This window comes from Thamnophis elegans, chromosome 16, assembly GCF_009769535.1.
Source record: "Thamnophis elegans isolate rThaEle1 chromosome 16, rThaEle1.pri, whole genome shotgun sequence".
Taxonomy (NCBI): domain Eukaryota; kingdom Metazoa; phylum Chordata; class Lepidosauria; order Squamata; family Colubridae; genus Thamnophis; species Thamnophis elegans.
Genome location: NC_045556.1, coordinates 35,824,688 through 35,848,459, shown reverse-complemented (window position 1 = coordinate 35,848,459; position 23,772 = coordinate 35,824,688). Strand labels below are relative to the sequence as shown.

The window sequence follows — 23,772 nt, the reverse complement described above, 5'->3', positions numbered from 1 at the left end:
GGTGGCTGCAAACCAGGCAGAGGAAACAAAGGATCGTGAAAAAGAAGAGGAAATGAAACTATTGTTGGGTTGTTACTTTTTGCTTCCCCCCCCCCCCAGAGAACACCTTTCCAAGCAAAGAGGACAAGATTGAATAAGGAACGGCAGTGAGATTGCAGGTTGGAGAGAGAGTTGTCTGAACGCAATAACCAATCGAAGAGAATGTTTGTAGTTCTGGGTTGAACTGTGGGGTTCTGAGTGCTCTTTGAGCTTGGTGGTTTTCTTGCAGATATTTCACGACCCAACTAGGGAACATCATCAATGCTGAAAGAAAGTGGAGCTTGCAGAGTAGAGGAGGAGGAATTGGAGAAGAATGGTGTCTGTGGAGTCCTTGGTGCTCTCTGAGCTTGGTCGTTTTCTTGCAGACATTTCACTACTCAACTAAGAAACATCATCAGTGTGAAGGAGTGTGGGGATAACTCCCTGTTTATATCCAGCGGCTTGCCCTGAAACCAGCGCCCATCAACCAGTAACCAGATAAACAGGGATTAACACCACACAAACAAATCAAGCAGAAAACAATACTCTGATCAAGGAAGTACCAAGAAGAAAAAAATCACACCTTCATCAACACTGGCAGGAGAAATTACTGTGTATAACCAAAGAGCAAACCTCACTTCCTTCCTGCACTGATGATGTTACCTAGTTGGGTCATGAAATGTCTGCAAGAAAACCACCAAGCTCAGAGAGCACCAAGGATCTCACAATGCTCACACAGGGGCCATTTGTCTAAATAATGTCCAGTGTTTTTGGACCACTTGTCGCTAAATAAGGACAAAGCAGCCCATTTCATTCTCAAAATTTTGGGCAACCTGGAACTACTAGGGTCTGACCTAAGCGTAGTACACAAAATTGTCTGCTTCAACGTCCTATCTGTCAACGTTTACTTCAGCTTCAACCGCAAAGATACTCGGGCAAACAATCAATACACACTCAAGGTGTAAACCGCTCCAACCTCGATTGCAGAAAATACGACTTCAGGAACACAGTGGTCAATGCCTGGAATGCTCTACCTGACTCCATTGTTGCTTTCTCAAATCCCCTACAGCTTCATCCTCAAACTGTCCCCCGTGGACCTCACCCCATTCCTAAGACGTCCATAAAGGGGGCGTGCATAAGCCCACCAGCGTGCCTTCCGCCCCTGTCCTATTGCACTGTTTATTTGTACCCATTTCCTGTGTTCATGTCCATGTTTATGCTTATACCTGCTGTCTCGTACATGTTCGACAAACTAAATAAATAAATAAAATTCTCTTTAGAAAGGAAGCTTCCTGAGCAACGTCCTCCTTCCTTGACTTCTGAGATTTAGAATCTGGATTTGATTCGATCCTGTGGAGAATCTTTCCTAACTTCCCCACCACCACCACCACCTCACCACCCAATCTCTCAGCCCCATCCGAGGGTTGCTTGAAAGCGGTGACTCATTCCCTGCTAAGGATGGAAGGAGAAGTTGCCCGATCGCTCTTTCGACTCCACTCCCACGAGGCCTGGCACCAGCCGACACCCTCTGACGTTGAGCAATGCCCGTCTTGACGAGGGCTGCTGCGTCTCTCATCCATATGCAAGAGGCGCTGTTGCGTCCTCGCCCGAGACAGATTTTGCAAGCTGGGTAGGGCAGAGGCCCTGGATCTGTCCAGTCTCTGCTGTGGCACTTTGCCAGCCCTGACTGACTGGCGCCTGATTGGTGCCAGCATGGCCCAAAGCAGACAGGACGAACTGAATGCCAATTATTAAAAGGGTGCCAGAGCTGAAACTGTGCCAAGGCATATAGATTCTCAGGAAACCAGCTACATTCCCTTTGGAAGTGCGGTGCAAGATTTATTCTGGTGGAACATACAGAATGGGGGCAATTACGCTGCTTTCCAAACCCCTGGCAACCCCTGGATGTATGCAGCCCTCATATCCATTCCCCCCCCCCTTTGCATGGGTGTCTTATATTTCCCCAACCACACTGTCAAATTTAATGCACAGTTGGCCAAAATTGGCAGCACAGCTTGCGATTATTTTGAAACTGGAAATGCAACAGAGCCCAAAAATAGGTTATATTTCTGTAACCGGGATGTGAGAACAACCTTGGCAGACCGGAGGAAGAGCAGCTCACCAGGGTATTGATTGCTGGCTGCGGGGCAAACTACGAGGAGCAAACTCTGCACTCCATACTAGCACTGAAGATGTTACCTGGTTGGGTGATGAAACGTCTACAAGGAAACAACCAAGCTCAGAGAGCACCAAGGACCCTACAGTCCTAGTCCTTCTCCTCAATTCCACATTTCCATTCCCTTCTAGCACTGATAATGCTCCCTAGTTGGGTCGTGAAAATGTCTGCAAGAATACCACCAAGCTCAGAGAGCACCAAGGACCCCACAATCTTCTTCTTCTTCTTCTTCTTCTTCCTCCTCCTCCTCCTCCTCCTCCTCCTCCTCCTCCTCCTCCTCCTGCTCCTCCTCCTCCTCTTCTCTCTTCTACTTCACAAACCCCACTCCTTTCTAGCATGATGTTATTCCCTAGTTGGGTCATGAAACGTCCGCAAGAAAACACCACGCTCAGAGAGCACCAAGGAGCCCACAATCCTCCTCCTCCACCACATTTCCATTCCCTCCTGGCACTGATGATGTTCCCTCGTTGGGTCACGAAACGTCCACAAGAAAGCCACCAAGCTTGGAGGGCACCAAGGACCCTCCTCCTAGTTGCACCTCAGGCTACAAATATTCTCTTTTATCAATAAACAGCCAATCCTAAGCTTTGCAGGCCAGTTACCTTGGCCGAGACGCTGTGAGTTTTGCTGCTCCTGCTGCTGCTGATGCCGCCGGGCCAGCTTTTTCATCTGCGAAAGGAAAGAGAGTCAAGGTCAGCCTGATTCTCCCTCTGTTGAGGCAACGTTGCTCACGCTAAGCCTCCTTGAGTTTCTTACCTTTGCTCTTTGGTTCTGAAACCAGACTTGGACGACTCGAACGCTGAGGCCGGTTTCAGCCGCCAGAGTCTCCCTCACCTGCAAGAAAGGCCAAATACAGGTCACCGAGCTTGCCACGATCCTCCGAAAATCCTCCCTTTCATCCGCCTGGCAAAGTTGGCCCCCCCATTTCCAAGAAATGATAATGGCGTGCAAAGATTCAACGCTAAGTGTTGCAGCGAGCTTCGACGTAACCCTTCATTTCCCAGAGCCCAGGCAGTCCTCGCTTTACAACTGCCACGGAGCGCAACATTTCTGTTGTTGAGTGAAATAGTTGTTAAGCGAGTTTTGCCCCGTTGGCTTGCCATGGTTGTTAAGTGAATCACTGCAGTTATTTAAGTTAGTAATGCAGTAGTTAAAAGACTCCGGCTCCCTGGACTCAGCTGAAGATGTCCTCCTTTATTTGGTGAGATGGAGGTTATACTTTTATCTCCCACTAAGAAACTGGATATCTGGAGAGCCACAAATTTAAGGGAAATAGCTGTCAGCTGCAGTAGGATGCACATCAATTTTTACCACCCCACTGAAGGATGATAGAAGGACACAGCAGTTGCATAACGAGAGAGAATTCCAGAGACAATCAAGCCTGACCCATAAGCAATATGTCTAAGTTACCACGACTGTGCCTGGGATGGAGTTAAGAACCTTCTGTGCACAAAGAGTAACTATACGAAGGATTAATAGCAAAGGTTGGCGTGATGGAGGAGAAGCTTACCTTCCTACAAGGCTTGGAAGATACTTCAAAAGAGGCCTTGAACGCTCTTCTCTGTTGGGTTGTTAGGATTGTCCGTGGCCTTTTAGGTCTTCTGGGGTCTTTTGCATCGTCACCCCCCTTCCCGGAGGTTATTTGCCCTTTAGCCGGTTTGATGTCCCCGTCCTCATCGTCGCTTTTCACTGTGGATATATTGTGCAAATATGGCAGGGCTAAGAAGCAGGAAGCTGTGTGGGCTGACCGAGGCTTCCCGAGAGCATGAAGCAAACTCCTCGTCCCGACCAAAACCCCTTTTATTAATTGGCTGTCAATTCTGCTCATTCACACCCAGCAAAGTCTTTCAAGGGAGGATTTACTTTATCTGGCTTGGAGAGATGCCAGGCCGATATCTGCAGAACTTGGCAAGGAGTCTCAGAGAGTTACGAACCAATTAAGGGAACTAATTGCCTCCTGCAAACTCCCTTCCCCTTTTGCTCCTCTTTTATTTCCTCTGGGCCTTACTCCCAAGTCGACCCCTGTTCTTTAGCTGTTCCCTTCGTCTGGCCGCTCTGTGCATGTGTACACTGGGAACAGGCTCCAGCTGTTCTTCTGTCTCACTGATGTCTGACTCCGAAGGCAGCTGATAACTGTCAGACGGCCCTGGCCCCCTCTCTGCCTCCGACACAGAGCCCTCATCAGAGCCTTCTCCAGACTCCAGAACTGGCCCATCTTCCTCCCCAACCTCCTCACTGGCCAAATCTGCTGCCAGCTCTACTGGCCGCTGGCGGGCCACAACACTATGCTTTCCTTGGTTAAATGACATCATCTGGTTTACACCTCACACTGCACCAGATTTATAAACTAGAGTGGATGGATTTACCCCTTCTGTTTTTAAAAAAAATTAGACCGGTGCAAAAAAGGGAACGGAAATAGCCATTAATCCTATGGTAAGGACGCATGTCAATTTTTCCCACCTACTGAACAAAGATTGATTAATCATCCCTTAACGGTGGAGTTCACAGTTGTACTTTGAGCTACAGATGGAGGGTTGGACCAGAGGACCTCTGGGGTCCCTTCCAACTCTATTATTCTATTCTATGATCAGGTGTATCCATCCCATTAAACTCAAAGAAAGTCCGGAATGGTAGAAGATCTCCTGCCATGGGGAGAAGGTTGGACTAGAAGACCTCCAAGCCTATGTTCTATTGAAAACTTTGATTGTTAGAAATGTTAATAAGAAGAGCCCTGAGCTCTGATTCAGACAAAGGTCCAGTATCCTGCATCACACTGTGGCCAACCAGATTTGGAAGCCCCACCAAGCAAGGGTGGTCCATTTCAGAAGGGACCCTCACCTGAATCGGAGTCATCTGGACTGACGGAGCTGAGCAGGTCCTTCTCCTTCTCGTAGTCGCTTTTACAAAGGAGCTGGCCTTCCTTCAAGACGAACTCATCCCCTTTTCTCAGTTGCCGCTCGCAGACACAGCAGCAGAAGCAGCTCAAGTGGTAAACGCACTCCAGCGCCCGCATGACGAACTCAGTGGGGGCAATTTTTTCCATGCACCCACTGCATTTGGCAGCAAACAATCTGCGGGAGGGAGGGAGAGAGAGAGAGGGAGGGAGGGAGGGAGGGAGAGGGAGGGAGGGAGGGAGAGGGAGAGAGGGAGGGAGGGAGAGGGGGAGAGGGAGAGAGGGAGGGAGAGAGGGAGAGGGAGGGAGAGAGGGAGGGAGAGAGGGAGAGGGAGAGAGGGAGGGAAGGAGAGAGGGAGAGAGGGAGGGAGGGAGAAGGAGAGAGGAAGAGACAGAGAGAGGGAGAGAGAGGGAGAGAGGGAGGGAGGGAGAAAGAGAGAGGGAGAGAGGGAGGGAGAAGGAGAGCGGGAGAGAGGGAGAGAGGAAGAGAGGGAGGGAGGGAGGGAGGGAGAGAGGGAGGGAGAGAGGGAGGGAGAGAGAGATGTATTCAGATGGTTCTGCACTGGGGGGAGCTCAAAACACACCCCATTCTTGAGGGTTTAACGCAGGGATGTCAAACTCAATGAGATTGAGTTTGACACCCCTGGTCTAAGATGATTCGCAGGGAGACAATTCAATGCTAATATTAATAGTTTCATTCGGGTTACTTTTATTAGTGGTGACCACATTGTCATCAAAATGATTGTGACTCTCGTAATTCTGGATTGACTTCCTTTCTCTTGTTATTATTATTATTGGCCACGGTTCCCCTTGAAATTAATTTAATTTTTGCATTTGTTGAATCGTCCCGTGGCGAGTTGGCCCCATTCCAATCCCTGCCCATTTCTGGACCTGAACTCAACTGATGGCTAATGCTCGCCAGCAAATCCTCTGGGCTTGAGCTGGATAGCCACCATTCTAGGTTTACCGCTGGCCGATATTGAAATTATTTATTAATTTTATAGGCCACCCCCAGATGGGATGGAGTTGGGCAGCCTCTTCATTGCACTGTAAAGAAAACAAGTTATTTCACTTAAAAAAAAATCTAAAACCGGTCAAGAGAGGGAGGGGGAGAAGAAGAAACGGCCCAGTGATGAAGAGACTGGACGGCCATCGGTCAGAAATGCTATAAGGTCTCCTGCTTGAAGAAGGAGTTGAACTAGAAGATCCCTTCCAGCCCTAGGATTCCAGGTTCTTAAGTCCTGGGGAAAAAGCTAGCATGATTCTCGCTGTTCCCATATGACCTATGTGCCGGGAATGCCCCCAGCAGCACAAGAGGGCCCTTGGCATTGTTGCCACTGGTTGGCAGTGCCAGGATTCAAAGCCATCTGGCCCCGTTATATCATGTCCCTGATTTATTGCCTTTTAGTTCCTTATCTTGTTTTTAAATCCACCCTGCCTCCCAATTCCTCTTGTGTGCTGTTTGCTCTTATAATCAAGCCCTAACAACTAACCTTTACTGTCCCGGTCTTTAATTTCCTCCTGTTTGTGGGGCAAATATGATTGTTAACGGTTGTGTTGTAGCTCGCCCCGGTTGAGATAAGCCCTGTGCCGCATTGGGTTTGCCGTCCGCATTAAGCAAGGTTCAAAAGACTGGCTAAACAGGAGGAAGTTATAAAGGCAGGACAAGGTGGATTTTTGGATGTAGCCGTATTACAGGACGTATTAATCAATTGGGGAGGTAAATGGATTGAGGCCTCTTGGGTAATTAAATCATGTTTCCTTCTCTTGATCACTCGTCCCCACATATTATTTTCCAGGCACAGAGAGAAAACTTAGGATAAGTTTAGTCATTTATTTAGCTTGTCAAACATGTACGAGATAACAGGTATAAGATAAACATGGACATGAGCACATGAAATGAGTACAAGTAAATGGGGACAGTCAGACAGGGACGGAAGGCACACTGGTGCGCTTATGCACACCACATTTATGGACCTCTTAGGAATGGGGTGAGGTCCACAGTGGACAGTTTGAGGTTGAAGCTGTGGGGGCTTTGAGGATGTAACAACGGAGTCAGGTAGAGAATTCCAGGCATTGACCACTCTGTTGCTGGAGTCGTATTTTCTGCAGGCTCGAAATTTGGGGCTTGGACAATCTGGATGTCCTACCTGTCAGCTTTGACCTCAACAATACACAGGCAAACAATATATACAAACTCAAAGTAAGTTTGGGTCGGAGACAACTTTGCCACTAACAACAACAACAACAATTCAGTTGCAGTTTGTTCTTCCTGACAGGGGTTATTTCTTTCGCAAAAGAGAATTCGCTTTGGGAATTGCTTTCAAAGGAGAAAAGCATTTGAGGGACATTTCTGTAGGAGGACAGAAATCTCACCTTGATTGAGCTTCAAGATAGCCTCTCTTGAATAATGCTATCATCTCTCCCTTCAGCAACATTTGGCTCGCCATCCTTCAAAGCCCAAGGGAGGAAGTTAAGAAGACTCTCCATCCATTATTATTCTGTGTTTTTTTTAAAGTTTGGGAATGCGGGGCAGCTAAGGAAGATGCAGAAAGGTGGGACTGTACCTCCAAGCCCTGACAGGGCTGAAACAAAGCAAGCTTGAGAAATTTGGAAGAACTTCTCACGTGCCCTGATCTGGAGACTCCAAAACAGAAAAGCAGAAACAAAACCAGGATCCTCTTTCATGGTGGAACATCTGGGACTGAAGGAGAGCATCAACCTGAGACTTGGAGTAGACTGAGTCGCCTTCACTGAAGGTCTGAAGGAGTATTCATAGGCAGCCCACTCCTTAAAAGCATTCACCAGGTGTCCTCTCTGGGAAGGGTTCTCCAACCCAACCTTTATAAAGGAAGGGGGTGATATTTAGAGAGACCCACCAATGGTTAAATACAACCAATCTTTTCTCTTATTCTTTTGCTTGGATGAGGCCTTCCTTTCATTTGGGGGAGAAGGAGTTAAGTTGGGTATTGGTTCCTCCCTCTACTTAGCAGCTCCTACTAGGCAACTAAGGCTTTCCAACTCTGGACAACTTCCAGGTATGGAGGCTTCATCTCCAGAATTCGCCTGGCAGCTCAGCCAAGGCAGAGAAGTTGAAGTCCACATCTCTGGAGCTTCAAGACTGGAAGGGATCTGGATAGGAGAACTAGATATTACACAAGGGCCTTAACTGAGAGATAGATCACTTGCTTTGCATAAAGAAGGCTCCAGATTCACCTGCCAACATCTCCAAGTTGGGCTAAGAAGCCTTCTTGCCTTGGGGATCCTCCCCCGCCCCCCCCCCCGCCCCGAATCTTGGCACCACTCCCGGATCAATAGTCATCGGAGTCACGGTTCTTCGTGACTTTCTCACGAAGCCAAGTTTTTTTCCCTTCTGGCAAAGCTGCAGCGTAGCTCGCACGGCAACGCTTTTGTTTTGCAATTTGAGATTCTGGAGCTAGGCAGCATTCGGGGAGGGTGGACAGGTTCCCCGTCAGCAGGGACTCCTGCCAATTCCAGCCTTCCGGCCCCCATAGCTTTCTCCCCTGCCTACAGCAGATGCAAACCCTGCAGAATGCCACTGCGTCCTTGCAAACATCGGGGCGGGGGGGGGGGGGAAGGGGTATGTTGCAAACAAGCCAGCTTGTGTCACTTCCTCACTGGCAATGGAAACATGACAAGGCAAGAATGTGGGTGTGGGGGGAACGCTGGCTGGGGCTTCTTCCTGGCCTCCTTCTCATAATACCTGTAGGGAGGACAACACCAGGACTTGGGAAATGTTTTTTTGGAATCCTAGTAGGGTGGCTGTATGGAATTGCTTTTAGACTAAACAGGCTCCTTCCTTTTTGTAGAACCCAGGGCTGTCGGGGCTAATATTTATTTATTTATTTATTTATTTATTTATTTATTTATTTATTTATTTATTTATTTAGTATGTATGTATGTATGTATGTATGTATGTATGTATGTATGTATGTATGTATGTATGTATTAAGTATATTTATATGCCGCCCAATCCCGAAGGACTCCGGGCAGCTTACAAAAAATATAAGAAAAAAAAAAACACATAACGATAAAAGAGAAAACAGTTTAAAAACGGCAAACACCCTCATACATTCATTCTAATCGATGCTGGACCTCAACAGTGAGGTCAACAGCCCCAGGCCTGCCGGAACAGCCAGGTTTTTACAGCTTTCCTGAAGGCCATGAGAGTGGGTATGGTCCGGATCTCCGGGGGTAGCTGGTAGCTGGTTCCAGAGAGTCAGAGCAGCCACAGAGAAGGATCTCCTCCGAGGGCCCGCCAGCTGACACTGTTTGGCATCTGAAGGAGGCCCAATCTGTGGGATCTTACTGGCCGCTGGGAGGTATGTGGCAGCAGCCACAATAGTACCTTATTCTCCACTTCATTTGCGGCTTCTCTTCTACTACATATGACAAGAAATAGTCTAACAAATCCAGTATGACGAAGAGAAGGACTAGGGGTGACATGACAGCAGTCTTCCAGTACCTGAGGGGCTATTCCAGAGAAGAGAGGGTACATCTATTCCCCAAAGCACTTGAAGGCAGGATAAGAAGCCATGGATGCAAATGTTCTGACGGAGCATGAAGCCAACTCCTGGTCCCGACAAAAATCCCTTTTATTAATTGACTGTGAATTCTGCTCCTTCACATCCAGCAAAGTTTTTCGAGGGAGGATTTACAGTAACAGACCTTATCTGGCTTGGAGAGCTGCCAGGCCGATCTCTGCAAAAGTTGGCAAGGAGTCTTGGACAGTCACGAACCAATTAAGTGAGCTAATTGTCTCCTGCAAACTCCACTCCCCTTTCGCTCCTCTTTTATTTCCTCTGGGAGGGGCCATTCACTGTCCACCTGTGGCCTTACTCCCACGTCGACCCCTGTTCTTTAGTTGTTCCCTTCATCTGGCAATTTTGCATGTGCACACTGGGAACAGGCTCCTGCTGTTCTTCTGAGTGACTGATGTCTGACTCTGAAGGCAGCTGATAACTGGCATATGGCCCTGGCCCCCTCTTTGCCTCTGACACAGAGCCCTCATCAGAGCCTTCCCCAGATTCCAGCACTGGCCCAGGTTCCTCCTCAACCTCCTCACCATCCGAATCTGAACCACAACAGGAAATTAATCAAGGAGAAACACAAAATCTAAAACTAAGGCAGAATTTCCCGACAAGTGAGAACAATTAATCAGTGGAAGGACTTGCCTTCAGAAGTTGTGGGTGCTCCATCATGGGAGCTTTGCAAGAAGAGATTTGTTTGAAATGGATTTGTCTGAAATGGAATACGGTCTCCTATTGAGCAGAGGGTTGGACTAGAAGACCTCCCATCTCCCTTAGAACTCTGCTATTCTGCAAATGTATCACAGAAGAGACTCCAGGGATATTCATAGTCCCATCTTGTTCAACGATAAGAGCGATCAACAACATGGACTTTGGAGGTGGTTCCCCCACACCCAAATGAGAGGTTACTCCAAACCGCTCCACCACCACCACCACCACCACCACCACCACCAAACACAATCAATCTCAAATTCTGGTCAATGATCCCAATTGAGGTGGCACGTTACGTCTCCCTTTAGCCTGGCCTGGCATCCCCACACCCACCAGCTGCGGGAGGAACATCCTTCAGAAAAACTGTCCTTCATGCAGGGAAGTGGGATGCACAAAACTCAGCTGCCCAAGTTCACCAACAACCGTTGTTATTACGGCTATTTGGGGGCCGCCTTCGGTGCCAATTCCAGCGCCGTTCGTAACTCCCGATCACTGGTTTTTGTTGTGTGTGTGTGTTTTTTTTAATGTATGTTGTGTCTTGAAGGTTGGCGTGGTGGGGATGGGTGGGCTGGCAGGCTGGCAAGGATGACTTAGAGCACGCAAGGATAATGGTCCTTTTCTTCCCAAAAGGGGGACATTAAGAAGAGAGGAGGGGGCTACAGATCTACCCAGAGGCTGGGCATAAAACAAGACAATAACTTTCTACTCGGCCTTACCGAGACACTCCACAGCCTGGAGTCCATCAAGAAAAGCCGTTTAGTTGCTGATTTGCAAGGGAGACATTTCACCGTCCTGCGGTGTTAATGTTTTTTTCTTCCCCCTTTCCTCCAGCGGGGGGTCTATTACCAAACTCCGAACTCATCAACACAATCTTTTATTAATAACCCTATGAAAAGCTTGGGCGTTTGGCGTTGCTGCAGAAGACACACGCGAGGCTCAGTGGTGACATCCATTATCGAGATTGCAGTGGGGGGGGGGGAAGGAGGAGGGTGTCCTGGGGAGGAAGGAGGAGGACGAGGAGGAGGAGGAGAGGGCAAGATAAAACAAACACACAGGCGTTTTCCAAACAACATGTTTCATGAGTTACGGCTCCTCGCCTCCACCCTTCGCCATGAAACAGTGGGGTGCAGGTTAAGCAACAGCAACAAAAACATAAAAATAAAGCCCACAACAGACTGGGGAAGAAATGCTGCTGCCGATGGAGGATTCTTCCTTCTGTCTTTTGATTTGCGGTTGGGGAAGAAAGAACCATTTCCTCTCTCCTCCCCTCCTCCACCAAACCCCCTCTATTTCCTAGGTCACCAACCAGTTTTAGCATTCGCCTGTCCACCTGGGCACACTCTGGGATTGTTTCAGGAGATGGAACGGGCCATTTTGGATTGCGGGGGTGAGAATGTACGTTTGTGGAGCTCTCTGAGCTCGGTGGTTTTCTGGCAAACGTTTCATCCCCCAGCTAAGTAACATCATCAGTCCCCGAAGGGAGTAGAGTTTGCGGAGTGGAGGAGGAAGAGGAAAGCTGTGGGGTCCTTGGTGCTCTCAGAGCTTGGTTGTTTTCCTGCAGACATTTCACCGCTCAACTAGGAAGCATCATCACTGCAGACATCTCATTATCGGACTATGTAAGAGCATCAGTGGACTGATGATGTTACCTAGTTTGGTAATGAAACGTCTGCAAGGAAACAGCCAAGACCAGAGCTACAGAATGACTAGGGGAGACATGATAGCAGTGTTCCAATATCTCAGGGGTTGCCACAAAGAAGAGGAAGTCAAACTATTTTCCAAGCCACCTGAGGGTAGAACAAGAAGCAATGGGTGGAAACTCATCACGGAGAGAAGCAACTTAGAACTGAGGAGGAATTTCCTGATGGTTAGAACAATTAATCAGTGGAACAGAAGTTGCCTCCAGAAGTTGTGAATGCTCCAACACTGGAAGTCTTTAAGAAGATGTTGGATAGCCATTTGTCTGAAACGGTATAGGGCTTCCTGCCTAGGCAGGGGGTTGGACTAGAAGACCTCCAAGGTCCCTTGCCAATTACCTCCCTACGACCGATCAGATCCCACAGATTAGGCCTCCTCCAAATTCCATCCGCCAGCCAGTGCTGACTGGCAAATCCCCGGGGGAGGGCCTTCTCTGTGGCTGCTCCGGCCCTCTGGAACGATCTCCCTGTGGAGATCCGGATCCTCACCACCCTCCAGGCTTTCCGCAAAGCCACAAAGATCTGGTTGTTCTGGCAGGCCTGGGGCTGAAGAATTTCCAGCCCCACTTGAAATGTTGTGACTGCTGTTGTTTTTACTTTGTCTGTCTTTTGTCTTATTTGTATCCCCTCCCTGCTTTTGGTTGTTAGCCGCCCCGAGTCCCTCGGGAGTGGGGCGGCATACAAATTAAATAAACATTCCTTCCAACTCTGCTATTTTATTGTATTGTATTACTGTATATATACAAGGAACAAGTCACACTGATGATGTTATCTGGTTGGGTCATGAAACGCCTGCAAGGAAACAACCAAGAGCAGAGAGCACCAAGGATCCCATGGTTCTCCTCCTCCTCTCTGCAAACCTTGCTTCCCTTCCAGCACTGATGATGTTCTCTAGTTGGGTAACGAAACGTCTGCAAGGGAACCAACAAGCTCAGAAAGCACCGAGGATCCCACAGGTCAACACCCAAGACGAAGTTAGTCTGTCCTCCTCCTCCTTCATAGAGATTTGGGGTGAGAAGGGAGCAAAACTGCAAACAGTCGAGAACTACTCCTTGCTCTATTTGAATAATGCAATCTCCACCAGGAAATCAAACAGAAGAGAAATAGAGGGGGTGGGGAGGAAACCAAGGATGCAAAAGGACTTAGGAAAACTGGGCCCACCACCTCTTGGAAAGTCCGAGCAGGTCCCATCTGAGTATTTATCCTTGCACTAATCAACACTAAAGGACCAAGAACAACAACCAGACCTTTTTCATCCTCTCAACATCTGTGTTTGCTCTGGAGATTTAGCGAATTGGACACTACGCACCTGTATTTGCAGATTTGCCGATAAGCCGGAAGATTGTAAAGTCAGCCAGGGCACCTTTCGCGTAAAACATCAATATTGGCTTTAAACACCACTCCCCTCCCCTCCGTTGCTGGACCGCACTCTTAGGAACAAGCCACAGAATACGGATCAAACCAAAACCCAAATCTTTTGCACTGACTTCTAAACCAGTGTTTAAAACGGATTTGTCTTTCTGCTTTTCACTTCAAAGCGGGACAACTTGAATATCACCAGTTTCTGTAAAACCACAGCTCTGTTGCATCTCCTAGCAAATTAGGGAAAGGGAAAGGTTCCCCTCGCCCATATGTGCTAGTTGTTCCTGACTCTAGGGAGCAGTGCTCATCTTCATTTCAAAGCCGGAGAGCCAGCCCTGTCCGAAGACGTCTCCGGGTTCATGTGGCTGGCATGACTCAACGCCGAAGGCGCACGGAACGCTGTTTCCTTCCCACCAAAGGTGGTTCCTATTTTTCTACTTGCATTTTTAACATGCTTTCAGACTGCTAGCTTGGCAGAAGCTGGGACAAGTCATGGGAGCTCCCTCCGTTATGTGGCGCTAGGGATTCGAACCACTGAACTGCCGACCTTTCTGATCATCAAGCTCAGCATCTTAGCCCCTGAGTCACTGCATCCCTTCAAATCCCTAGCAAATTAGAGCACCCAAATATACTGCATTTGACTAGGAAATTTCCCTGTAGGAAAAACACAAACCACTATAATATTGTGTGGCAGAGATTTCCCATCACGTAGTCTATTGTCGTTGTCCCAACATTGCTGGGAAGGAAGCTACCTTGAATAAAATTGAATCTGTTCCTAGGTGGAATTTGCTCCTTACTAGCAAGGGCGTCACTAATGACAAACTGATACACCGTGTCCTAATATCTATTGATGTGTGCGTGCTGTGTTAGCTTGGGTAAGAACATAAAACTGGCTTTGTTGGCTAAAAGTCCTTATAGTTCCCCACTCTCTGGCTGTGGTTGATCATCTGCATTCCAGAAGCTCCACAAACACAGATAAGAGATATTTCCTTACAGCTAGAACAGAAGAGAAATCCTCTCCTCTTCTTTCCTTCTTTCCTTTCCTCTCCTTTCCTTCTCTTTCCCTACCTTTCTTCTTCCACCCTCCTTTTCTTTCCTTCTTTCCTTTCCTTCTCTTTCCCTACCTTTCTTCTTCCCTTCCTCCTTTCCTTTCCTCTCCTTTCCTTCTCTTTCCCTACCTTTCTTCTTCCACCCTCCTTTCCTTTCCTTCTTTCCTTCTCTTTCCCTACATTTCTTCTTCTTCTATCCCTCCTTTCCTTTCCTTTCCTTTCTTTCCTTTCCTTTCCTTCTCTTTCCCTATCTTTCTTCTTCTTCCCTCCCTCCTTTCCTTTTCCTTCCCTTTCTTTCTTTCCCTCTTCCCTTCTCTTCTACCCGCTTTCTTCCCTTTCTTTTCCTTTCCCTTCCCTTCCCTCTTTCATTCCCTTCTCCCTTCCCTTCTTTTCCTTTCCCTTCCCTGACCAATTCCATGCAACAGGACTCCCACTGCTATTTCTAGTTTCCTACCACCACCACCTGCCCCCTGCCCCCAAATCCCTGGAGGCCTTCTTTGAAGACCTCCATGGCCTTAGTCAAGTGTGACAAACATCTTAAGCTTTCCCCCCAGAAGTCCCCTGGCCAAAGCTCTTCCTTCCCGTCTTTGACTTGGCCACAAAATCCAGAATCCACCCCCCCCCCCACAAGAGAAAGGAACAAAGGCCTTGTGCCAGGATCATGCCCCGTCTTCCCTCTCACTAGGGCTGATGGTGGACAATCCCCCGCCTTGCTTTGACAAAGTACCTCCTCCATCTCCAAATCCTTATTATTAAAGGCTTAAGCAGCTTCCCCCCTCCCAAACCCACTCCTCCTTTTGGAGACAAAAAGAATACTGTTTATGGGGCATCCGACCACGCAAACCATCTGTAAACAGTCCCTTTGATGAAGGACTGGGGGCGAATGGAGGGGTGCCTTGGGGGCACATACCCACTGCATGGGTCATGAAAGGAAGAATGTAAGGTGTTCTCTGGGTCAGGAGGCAGATCAGAAAGATGGGGGATGAACCTCTCAAAAGACCACAGGCTCCAAACAATCTCCCAAGCCAATGTGTTCTTCAAAAAACGTTCTCCGTGATGTGACTTTTCACACCCAAGGGATGTTTCGTTCAAGGCCCTTTTGGAGGCTGAGAAGCAAGCAAGATGGAATATTTTTTCACAGATGGTGGCTGCTTTACGGTTAGCAGCTCTTTAGTGTCGGAAAAATTCTTCTGCTTTCTGGGGGGAAAAAAAACCTGCTTCTGCTAGCTTATCGCTACTGGTCCTGTCCTTCCGGGGAAAGATGAACAAACCCATTGGGAGCCAAGACAGGTTTCATCCCATCCCACCAAGCCACCTGGTCATGGATGCAAGAAAGAACACTGTTGGAAGGGGAGGGAGGGGGTTGAAAGAGAATTATATCTTGAACAGAAATGAACAGACACATGTTTAAAATATGAGAGATCACATTTTTTAAAAACAAAATGGAGACAAGACCAAAAAACAAAGAGAGTAGAATTAGCCACCCTATTACTAGAATAGAATAGAATAGAATAGAGTAGGGTAGGGTAGGGTAGGGTAGGGTAGGATAGGGTAGGGTAGGGTAGGGTAGGACAGAGTAGGACAGGGTAGAGTAGAGTAGAACAGAACAGAACAGAACAGAATAGAACAGAACAGAACCAGAGTAGAATAGCAGAGTTATAAGGAACCTTGGAGGTCTACCAGTCCAACCCCCTACTTAAGCAGGAAACCCTACACCACTTCAGACAAATGGTTATCCAATCTCTTCTTAAAAATTCCCACTGTTGGAGCATTCACATTTTCTGGAGGCAAGTTATTCCACAGGTTAATTGTTCTCACTGACAGGAAATGTCCTTGATTAATTTCCACCTATTGCTTCTTGTCCTACCCTCAGGTGCTTTAGAGAATAGCTTGACCCCTTCTTGTTTGTGGCAGCCCCTGAGAAAACGGGCCACCGCTATCATGTCTTCTTTTCATCAGGGTAGACATACTCAGTTCCTGCAACTGTTCATTGTATGTTTTAGCCCCCTAATCAACGTTGTTGCTCTTTTCTGCACTCTTTCCAGAGTCTCCACAAGTCACAACATCTCACTTCTCATCCAAGAAGCTTCTTCAATTCTACTTCTGAATGAGAAGTGAGATGTTTTCAAGGAAAACAACTCAAGGAAATCCCGTTGCCTTTTGAGAAAGCACCTTTGGGGCAACCATGACCTGGATGATGGAGAATCTCCATAGAGACCTCACGAGAGGCTTCCTGTTATCCTGCCATGTGTCAAACATCTCCCCCGATACTTCGTCCTTTGCCAGGGCTTCCCTGTTTTATTTCTTACTCATGATTCCTGTCCTTCGTCTGTGGAGTTTAAGACAACATAAACATCTACTACTGCTTCAATGACTATGCCAAAGCCTTTGGTTGTGTGGATCACAACAAATTGTGGCAAGGTCCTAAAGAGATGGGAGTATCAGACCATCTTATTTGTCTCTTGAGAAACCTATATGCAGGTCAAGAAGCAACAGTGAGAACTGGACATGGAACCACTGATTGGTTCAAAGTTGGGAAAGGAGTTCAGCAAAGCTGCATACTGTTGCCTTTGCCTATTTAACTTATATGCAGAGCACATCATGAGAAAGGCGGGGCTAGATGAATCAATTAAGACTGAAGGGAGAAATATCAACAACCTCAGATATGCAGATGATGCCACTCTTAATGGCAGAAAGTGAAGAGGAACTAAAGAGCCTCTTGATGCGGGTGAAGGAGGAGAGTGCCAAAGTTGGCTTGAAACTCAATATTAAGAAAACTAAGATCACGGCATCTGGCCCTCTCAATTCCTGGCAAATAGAAGAGGAAGAAATGGAGAGAGTGGCAGATTTTATTTTCCTGGGCTCCAAGACCACTGCAGATGGGGACGGCAGCCAACAAATTAAAAGAGGCTTGATTCTGGGGAGGAAAGCTATGGCAAATAGATTTCCTCCCCAGAATCCTTCGGGATTGGGTGGCATATAAATTTATTAAACTTAAACTTAAATCTAGATGGCATCCTAAAAAGCAGAGACATCACCCTGCCAACAAAAGTGCATAGAGTCAAGGCGATGGTTTTCCCAGTTGCAATGGAGGGCTGTGAAGGTTGGACTATAAGGAAGGCTGAGCGCCAAAGAATGGAGGCCTTTGAACTCTGGTGCTGGAGAAGAAGACTCCTGCATTGAGTCCCTTGGACTGTAAGGTGATCCAACCAGTCATTCCTAGAGGAGATCAACCCTGACTACTCTTTAGAAGGCCAGATCCTGAAGAGGAAATTCAGACTTTGGCCACCTGATGAGAAGGAAGGACTCCCTGGAGAAGAGCCTCATGCTGGGAACAATGGAGGGCAAAAGAAGAAGGGGAGGAAAGAGAAGGAGGTGGGTAGATGGAGTCACTGAAGCGGCATGAGCTTCAATGGACTCCAGAGGATGGTAGAGGACAGGAAGGCCTGGAGGAACGTTGTTCATGGGGTCATGATGGGTCAGCCACGACTTCACGACTAACAACAACAACAAATGTCCCCAACGATTTATTTCATGTTCGCAACAATCCACCGAGCCCTGAAGCAGTTGAATTCAGAGATTTGGACATGTCGTTTGGACTCTCCAGCCATGAAACCACAGGAGACCTTCAGAACGAGTTGAGATCTCCTCCTTCAGATGCTTTCTGAGCAGTTCAGATCAACCCAGCTCTGCTGGGATTGCAAGCTTGCCTCCTCCATGCCCAAGCCCCAGATTCCCAGGACTCTTAGCCACGCATCCGAGATAATTTATTTCCATTTAAAGAGACTTCCTTGCCTCTCGTCTCATAAAACTCTCTGCTCCAACAACGTGAGCTTCATTTTGGTTGTCACTGTGATGACTTTATAAACTTATTCACGTGATCTATCTGGGGGAAGGCGGAAGAGACAGGACGCAATTTATGGGCCCATATAAAAGGCATCTTATATTTAACAACTGCATTTAGCTGTGTTAACTGCAAGTCATCGTAATAAAGTCCCGGCACGTTTCGGTGCTAAATTAAAAAATGAGGGAGAAAAAAGATGAGGGGGAGAGAGAGAGAGAGAGGAGAAAACTTCGCCTGCTCAATAATACATAGACACTCGTGTTTTTTATTACTCTTTAATATCATGATTTCCATTTAGTTTATAAATAATTGTAGCTAAGTAATGAAACGGAATCAAAGACGGCCTCCAACCTATTCCCCCAGGGCAAACTAAGTCCCCCCTTTTAAAGCTGCTTAATCGCAGCCCAGTTCCTGCAAAATTAGCATAGTAATCAGCTTTAAATTGAGCCTCTTTGTTTTTTAATTAAGCTCCCAGCAGGTAAAAATAAAACAGATTATTGAAGAATCTGCCAACCCTAATAGCCTAGAGCGCTTTTGACAATTAAAAAGATCGCACACGACTTAACCCTTTGAAGAGGAGAAGGCGCCCGCCATCGGTTGGCCATTTTCCTGGCCTGGGCGCCTGGGAAACTCAGGGAGGGTGGGTGAAGTCGGCCATGTACTGACCATTCAGGCCATCCCACCCATGTGTCCTCCACAAAAAAAGATCTCAGGCTTTCCTCTGACCCCCCCCCCCACCACTTCCCCCGCCTTGAAAGGCCCAGAAGCTGCAAGTGATTGGCATCACTTCCAGTCATCTTGGCAAGCCAGGCAACATTGATCCTTATGAGTTGTCGAGAGCTTCCGACAGATTAAAGACTGGAGCTGGGTTTGACATCAACTTTTTGAACGGTCTTGGAAGCCCAGAGATGAAGGCTTCCTCCTTCTTCCCATTTTATTTTGAAGCTCCCTGATTTATTTGCCTTTTGAATTAATTGATTTTTATCCAACCGGATATAGGGAGCCCCCCCCCCCAAAAAAATGTGGAATGAGATCCTTTGGTACTGTCCTGGAGTTGACTCGTGTTCAAACCTTCTTGTTTATTTCAAAGATGGCATCCAGAGTCTGGGTGGGTTTCCCTTTGTGCTTTGGGCACCAGGGCAATGAACGCTCTCTCTTCCAAAATAAGAAAGAAAGAAAGAGAGGGAGGGAGGGAGGGAGGGAGGGAGGGAGGAAGGAAGGAAGGAAGGAAGGAAGGAAGGAAGGAAGGAAGGAAGGAAGGAAGGAAGGCCCACTTTGGCTGTGACACTGATGTCCTAAATCCCAGAGCTTTGAGTGCAAAAGAAGGCAGACCTCTGTCACCAGAAACTGCCATTGCTTGCAGCCAGATACAACCTAGTATCAGCCTGGATTTCAATGACAGCCAGTTATTTCCACGCATGGCTCGTGCCTACATGAATAGGAGGGAAGGAAAGGGAAGGAAAGGAAAGGAGAGGAGAAGAAAGGAGAAGGAAAGGAGAGGAAAGGAAAGGAAAAGAAAGGAGAGGAGAGGAGAGAAGAAGAAAGGGAAAGAAAGGAAAAAAGGAAAGGAAAGGAAAAGAAAGGAAGGAGAGGAGAGGAAAATAAAGGAAAAGAGAGAAAAGGAAAGGAGAGAAAAGGAAAAGAAAGGAGAGGAGAATAAAGGGAAAGAAAAGAAAGGAAAAAGGAAAGGAAGGAAGGAAAGGATAGGAAAATAAAGGAAAAGAGAGGAAAGAAAAGGAGAGAAGAGGCAAGGAGAAGAAGAGGCAAGGAGAAGAAAGGAAAAAAGGAAAAAAGGAAAAAAGGAAAAAAGGAAAAAAGGAAAAAAGGAAAGGAATGGAAAAGAGAGGAAAAGAAAGGAAAGGGATTTCATTGAGTGCCTTCCTCTCTAATTATATCAACTCAAACCATGTCTTCGTGCATTTTCAAGTAAGATTTGCCTTTCTCTCAAGAGACAAATACTCTCCCAAATTTTGAGAGGGGGCCTTCCTTAAGCCCTCTTAGTCCTCCACAAGATCTATCTCTGCCTCGCAGGTCAGCCTGAGGTTGCTAGGGAAAAGAGCTAACTAGCCTTCAGCTATGTTTGGGACCCTCCAAACTGCATTCAAGCTGGCTTGGCAGATACTTCAAATTAAGTGTCTCGGGATCGAGACGTCCCTTTCAGCTGGCTGACTCTTGGCATTCCACCGTTGTCCGGCTGCCGAGATCCCAAAGAACCTCTCGCCAAACAGAGGAAGTGTGAAAGAGGTGGGCTGTGAGTGCGAAGAAAGGAAACAAATCTCTGTTGTCTGGACCACCGCTTGCTAAACCAATCCCCCTTCCCACTTTCTCTCCACAAAGAAAGCCAAGCCAGAAGATGTCGAGAGACTAGACTATGGCATCCATCAGCTTCTGCCAGCAGTGCTGTTGGGTGAACTGATTGAGAATTGTGGGTGTCACCATCCAACCTACGTGGGAAGGAATTAGTCTATCTATGGGATGGTCAACCTGTGCTCTTCCAGAGGGTGTTAAAGGGCAATTGCTAGGATCTCACAATAGTTGAGGAACATCGGAAGAGTTGTGAGTCCTTGCACGATCCAATCTGGGTCGGTCACTGGACCGAGGTTTAGCTTTCTGAGTTTCCGGACTCATGCTGGAGCCCACCTTCAGGGAACTTCTCTCTACCAGAGAGAAGGCTGTTCAATGCGTAGTATTTATGTGGCGCTTGGTTGTGTGTGGCCACTGCATCGAATAGGCCAAAGGACAGATTCTGGTGAGAGAGGGGAATCCCCTGAGGATGGGCTCCAGCACGAGTCCCAAAGGTTGGAAGACTAAAACTCTGGTCCCGGTGACCGACCCAGATTGGATCTTGCAACATTATCCTGGGACACATAGATCTCATGATAGATAGATAGATAGATAGATAGATAGATAGATAGATAGATAGATAGATAGATAGATAGATAGATAGATAGATAGATGATAGATAGATGATAGATAGATGATAGATAGATAGATAGATAGATAGATAGATAGATAGATAGATAGATAGATAGATGGTAGGTACATAGATAAATGATAGATGATAGATGATAGATAGATACATAGATACATAGATAGATAAATGATAGATGATAGATGATAGATGATAGATAGATAGATAGATAGATAGATAGATAGATAGATAGATAGATAGAGATAGATAGATAGATAGATAGATGGGTGGATGGATGGAAGGATGGACAGACAGATAGATAAAATGGTAGATGCATAGATAGATAGATAGATAGATAGATAGATAGATAGATAGATAGATAGATAGATAGATAGATAGATGATAGATAGATAGATAGATAGATAGATAGATAGATAGATAAAAAGGTAGTTACATAGATAAATGATGGATCGATCGATCGATCGATCGATCGATCGATCGATGGATGGATTGATGGATGGATAGAAGGAAGGAACGAAGGAAGGACGGACGGATGGACAGACAGACAGACAGACAGACAGATAGATAGATCCCGGTGACCAATTCAAATTGGATCCTGAAATATTATGCCAGTATATGTATATTCACCTTCATTCATTAGGAGTCCCTATTTATGGTCCAGGATTTAGCAATCTAGGTAATTTTTTTGGATTACAGCATCCATGATTTCTCAGTGTTGGCCACAGATGGCCACGGATCAGCACTGGGAAAAGAGAGATGTGACACAATATAGCAGCCACACTACGTTTCCCACAGAAGGAAATGCTAGGGGGGAAACCTTTGATGGTTTTCAAATGAATTTGCTCAACTCTCGAGATTCAAGAGAGGCAAAATTGGATCCAACCCAATCGTCTATGACATCGATGTTTTCCAAGCCGTGTTTCATTGGAAGCTGCTCAAGGATTTCTCCATGAGAAGATTAATCAAGACGGCCCAATTTCTATCGAAGCCAGACACATTTTTGGGAGAGAAAGGGAGGTTACAGCTCAATACGGAAGCTGTTTCGTATTCAAATCCCATCTGTGCGTAAGGGGATAAAGTATTCCTATTCAAAATCTTAAAACATCTGACTTTGGGCCGCTCCTTCTCATTCAGACCCAGGAAGAAGAAGAAGAAGAAGAAGGAGGAGGTGGAGGAGGAGGAGGAGGAGGAGGAGGAGGAGGAGGAGGAGGAGGAGGAGGAGGATGATAGAGAGCAAAACCCGTCCCGAAAATCTCGCCAAGAGACCCACATGGTCTATGTAGTCTCAGGATGAACTCAACAAGACCCAGTCGCAAAAATTCTGAAATTAGAATCAAACGATTACCCCGAGCCTTCCAATTCTATAGGGACTCCTGCCTGAGCAGGAGGTTGGACTAGAAGACCTCCAAGGTCCCTTCCAACCAGTAGTGGGATTCAGACGGTTCGCACAAATTCAGGAGAACCGGTTGGTAACTTTCTAAGCAGTTCAGAGAACCGGTTGTTGGAAGAAATCTCCTTTTGTTTTTCCCCCCCACTTTACAGGGCTAATCCTGTAAGAAAGGCAGGAAGGAAACATTCTGGTGTTGTTTCTAGACTAATCTTCACTGCCCTGCTTACCTAAACTGCCTCTCCGGTTAACCCTTACTACATTTGTAGCAGCTAAGGCGAAGCACCCATCGATGTGAGTGGTGTTGAGTTAGCCATGCCCACCCAGTCACATGACCACTGAGCCATGCCTACCCAGCTAGTCATTAGGGCAGAGAACCGGTTATAAATTATTTGAATCCCACCACTGCTTCCAACCTGGTTATTCTATTAAGAGGACTGTTAAATGTGGTGTGAGCATCTCCCTTGTGTCTATGCAGGGACGTGCAGTCACTAGACGCAGGGGAGGCGGGGCCTCACCAGTCTCCTGAGGAAAAGGAAAGAATTTTAAAGAATTTTTAAAAAATAATTAAAGCCAAGGTAGTTGCTACCAGACTCCGAGTCACAGTGACTTGGAGTCTGCTTAGTGTTAACTATAGGAGGAGGCGAGAGAACTATGGGCCTCCTTTGCATAAGGAATTTTTCGCCTTTTAAAAGTTAAGCAAGGGTTAAAAAGCAAAAAATTTTGTATGCAAAGGAGGCACTGATTCTCCCGCCTCCTGATCTGGGAGCAGTGAATCATACCTTGTTGCAGTTGAGCACGCTTACGTTGGGCGGGTTATTTCGGAGGGCGCGCTTCAGAGGAGAGGAGTGGGGGAGAAGGAGGAGGCTCGCTCTTGTCAGAAGAGACCGCACGAGAGCCTTGCTGTCTCTTGCATCCCAAAGGTGGGTGGGTGTGGGAGCTTTGGTGGCCCCAATTCTTCTCGGGGGGGGGGTGTCTCCTGTGGCTGCTGGCTAGATAGACTCCCGAGGAGTGACCCCTTCCCTCCTAGTCCCCCTCCCATCTCCACTTTACCCGGAGAAAAACATGCCAAGAATGGCACCAGGGGCTGCTCTCCGGCGGCAGCTGGGCAGCCGTTCGCCCTGTGGGTGGCTGGAAACGTCCGTGCATTTCA

The 23,772-nt window shown here is 47.1% G+C and overlaps 1 protein-coding gene across 3 annotated transcripts in view; it reads right to left on the bottom strand.

Annotated features, from left to right (window-relative positions):
- Positions 1–23,772, bottom strand: part of LMX1B (LIM homeobox transcription factor 1 beta) — a 118,189-nt gene that overhangs the window by 10,519 nt on the left and 83,898 nt on the right. For 2 of the 3 annotated variants that reach the window (XM_032233546.1, XM_032233547.1), the window contains exons 3-6: positions 5,033–5,265; positions 3,705–3,883; positions 2,951–3,028; positions 2,797–2,863 (exon numbers count right to left, since the gene is read on the bottom strand). In XM_032233546.1, coding sequence (XP_032089437.1) covers positions 2,797–2,863; positions 2,951–3,028; positions 3,705–3,883; positions 5,033–5,265 — 557 coding nt within the window. Of the gene's footprint in view, positions 1–1,893; positions 1,920–2,780; positions 2,864–2,950; positions 3,029–3,704; positions 3,884–5,032; positions 5,266–23,772 lie in introns of all 3 variants that reach the window. The other variant, XM_032233545.1, reaches the window with a different exon arrangement.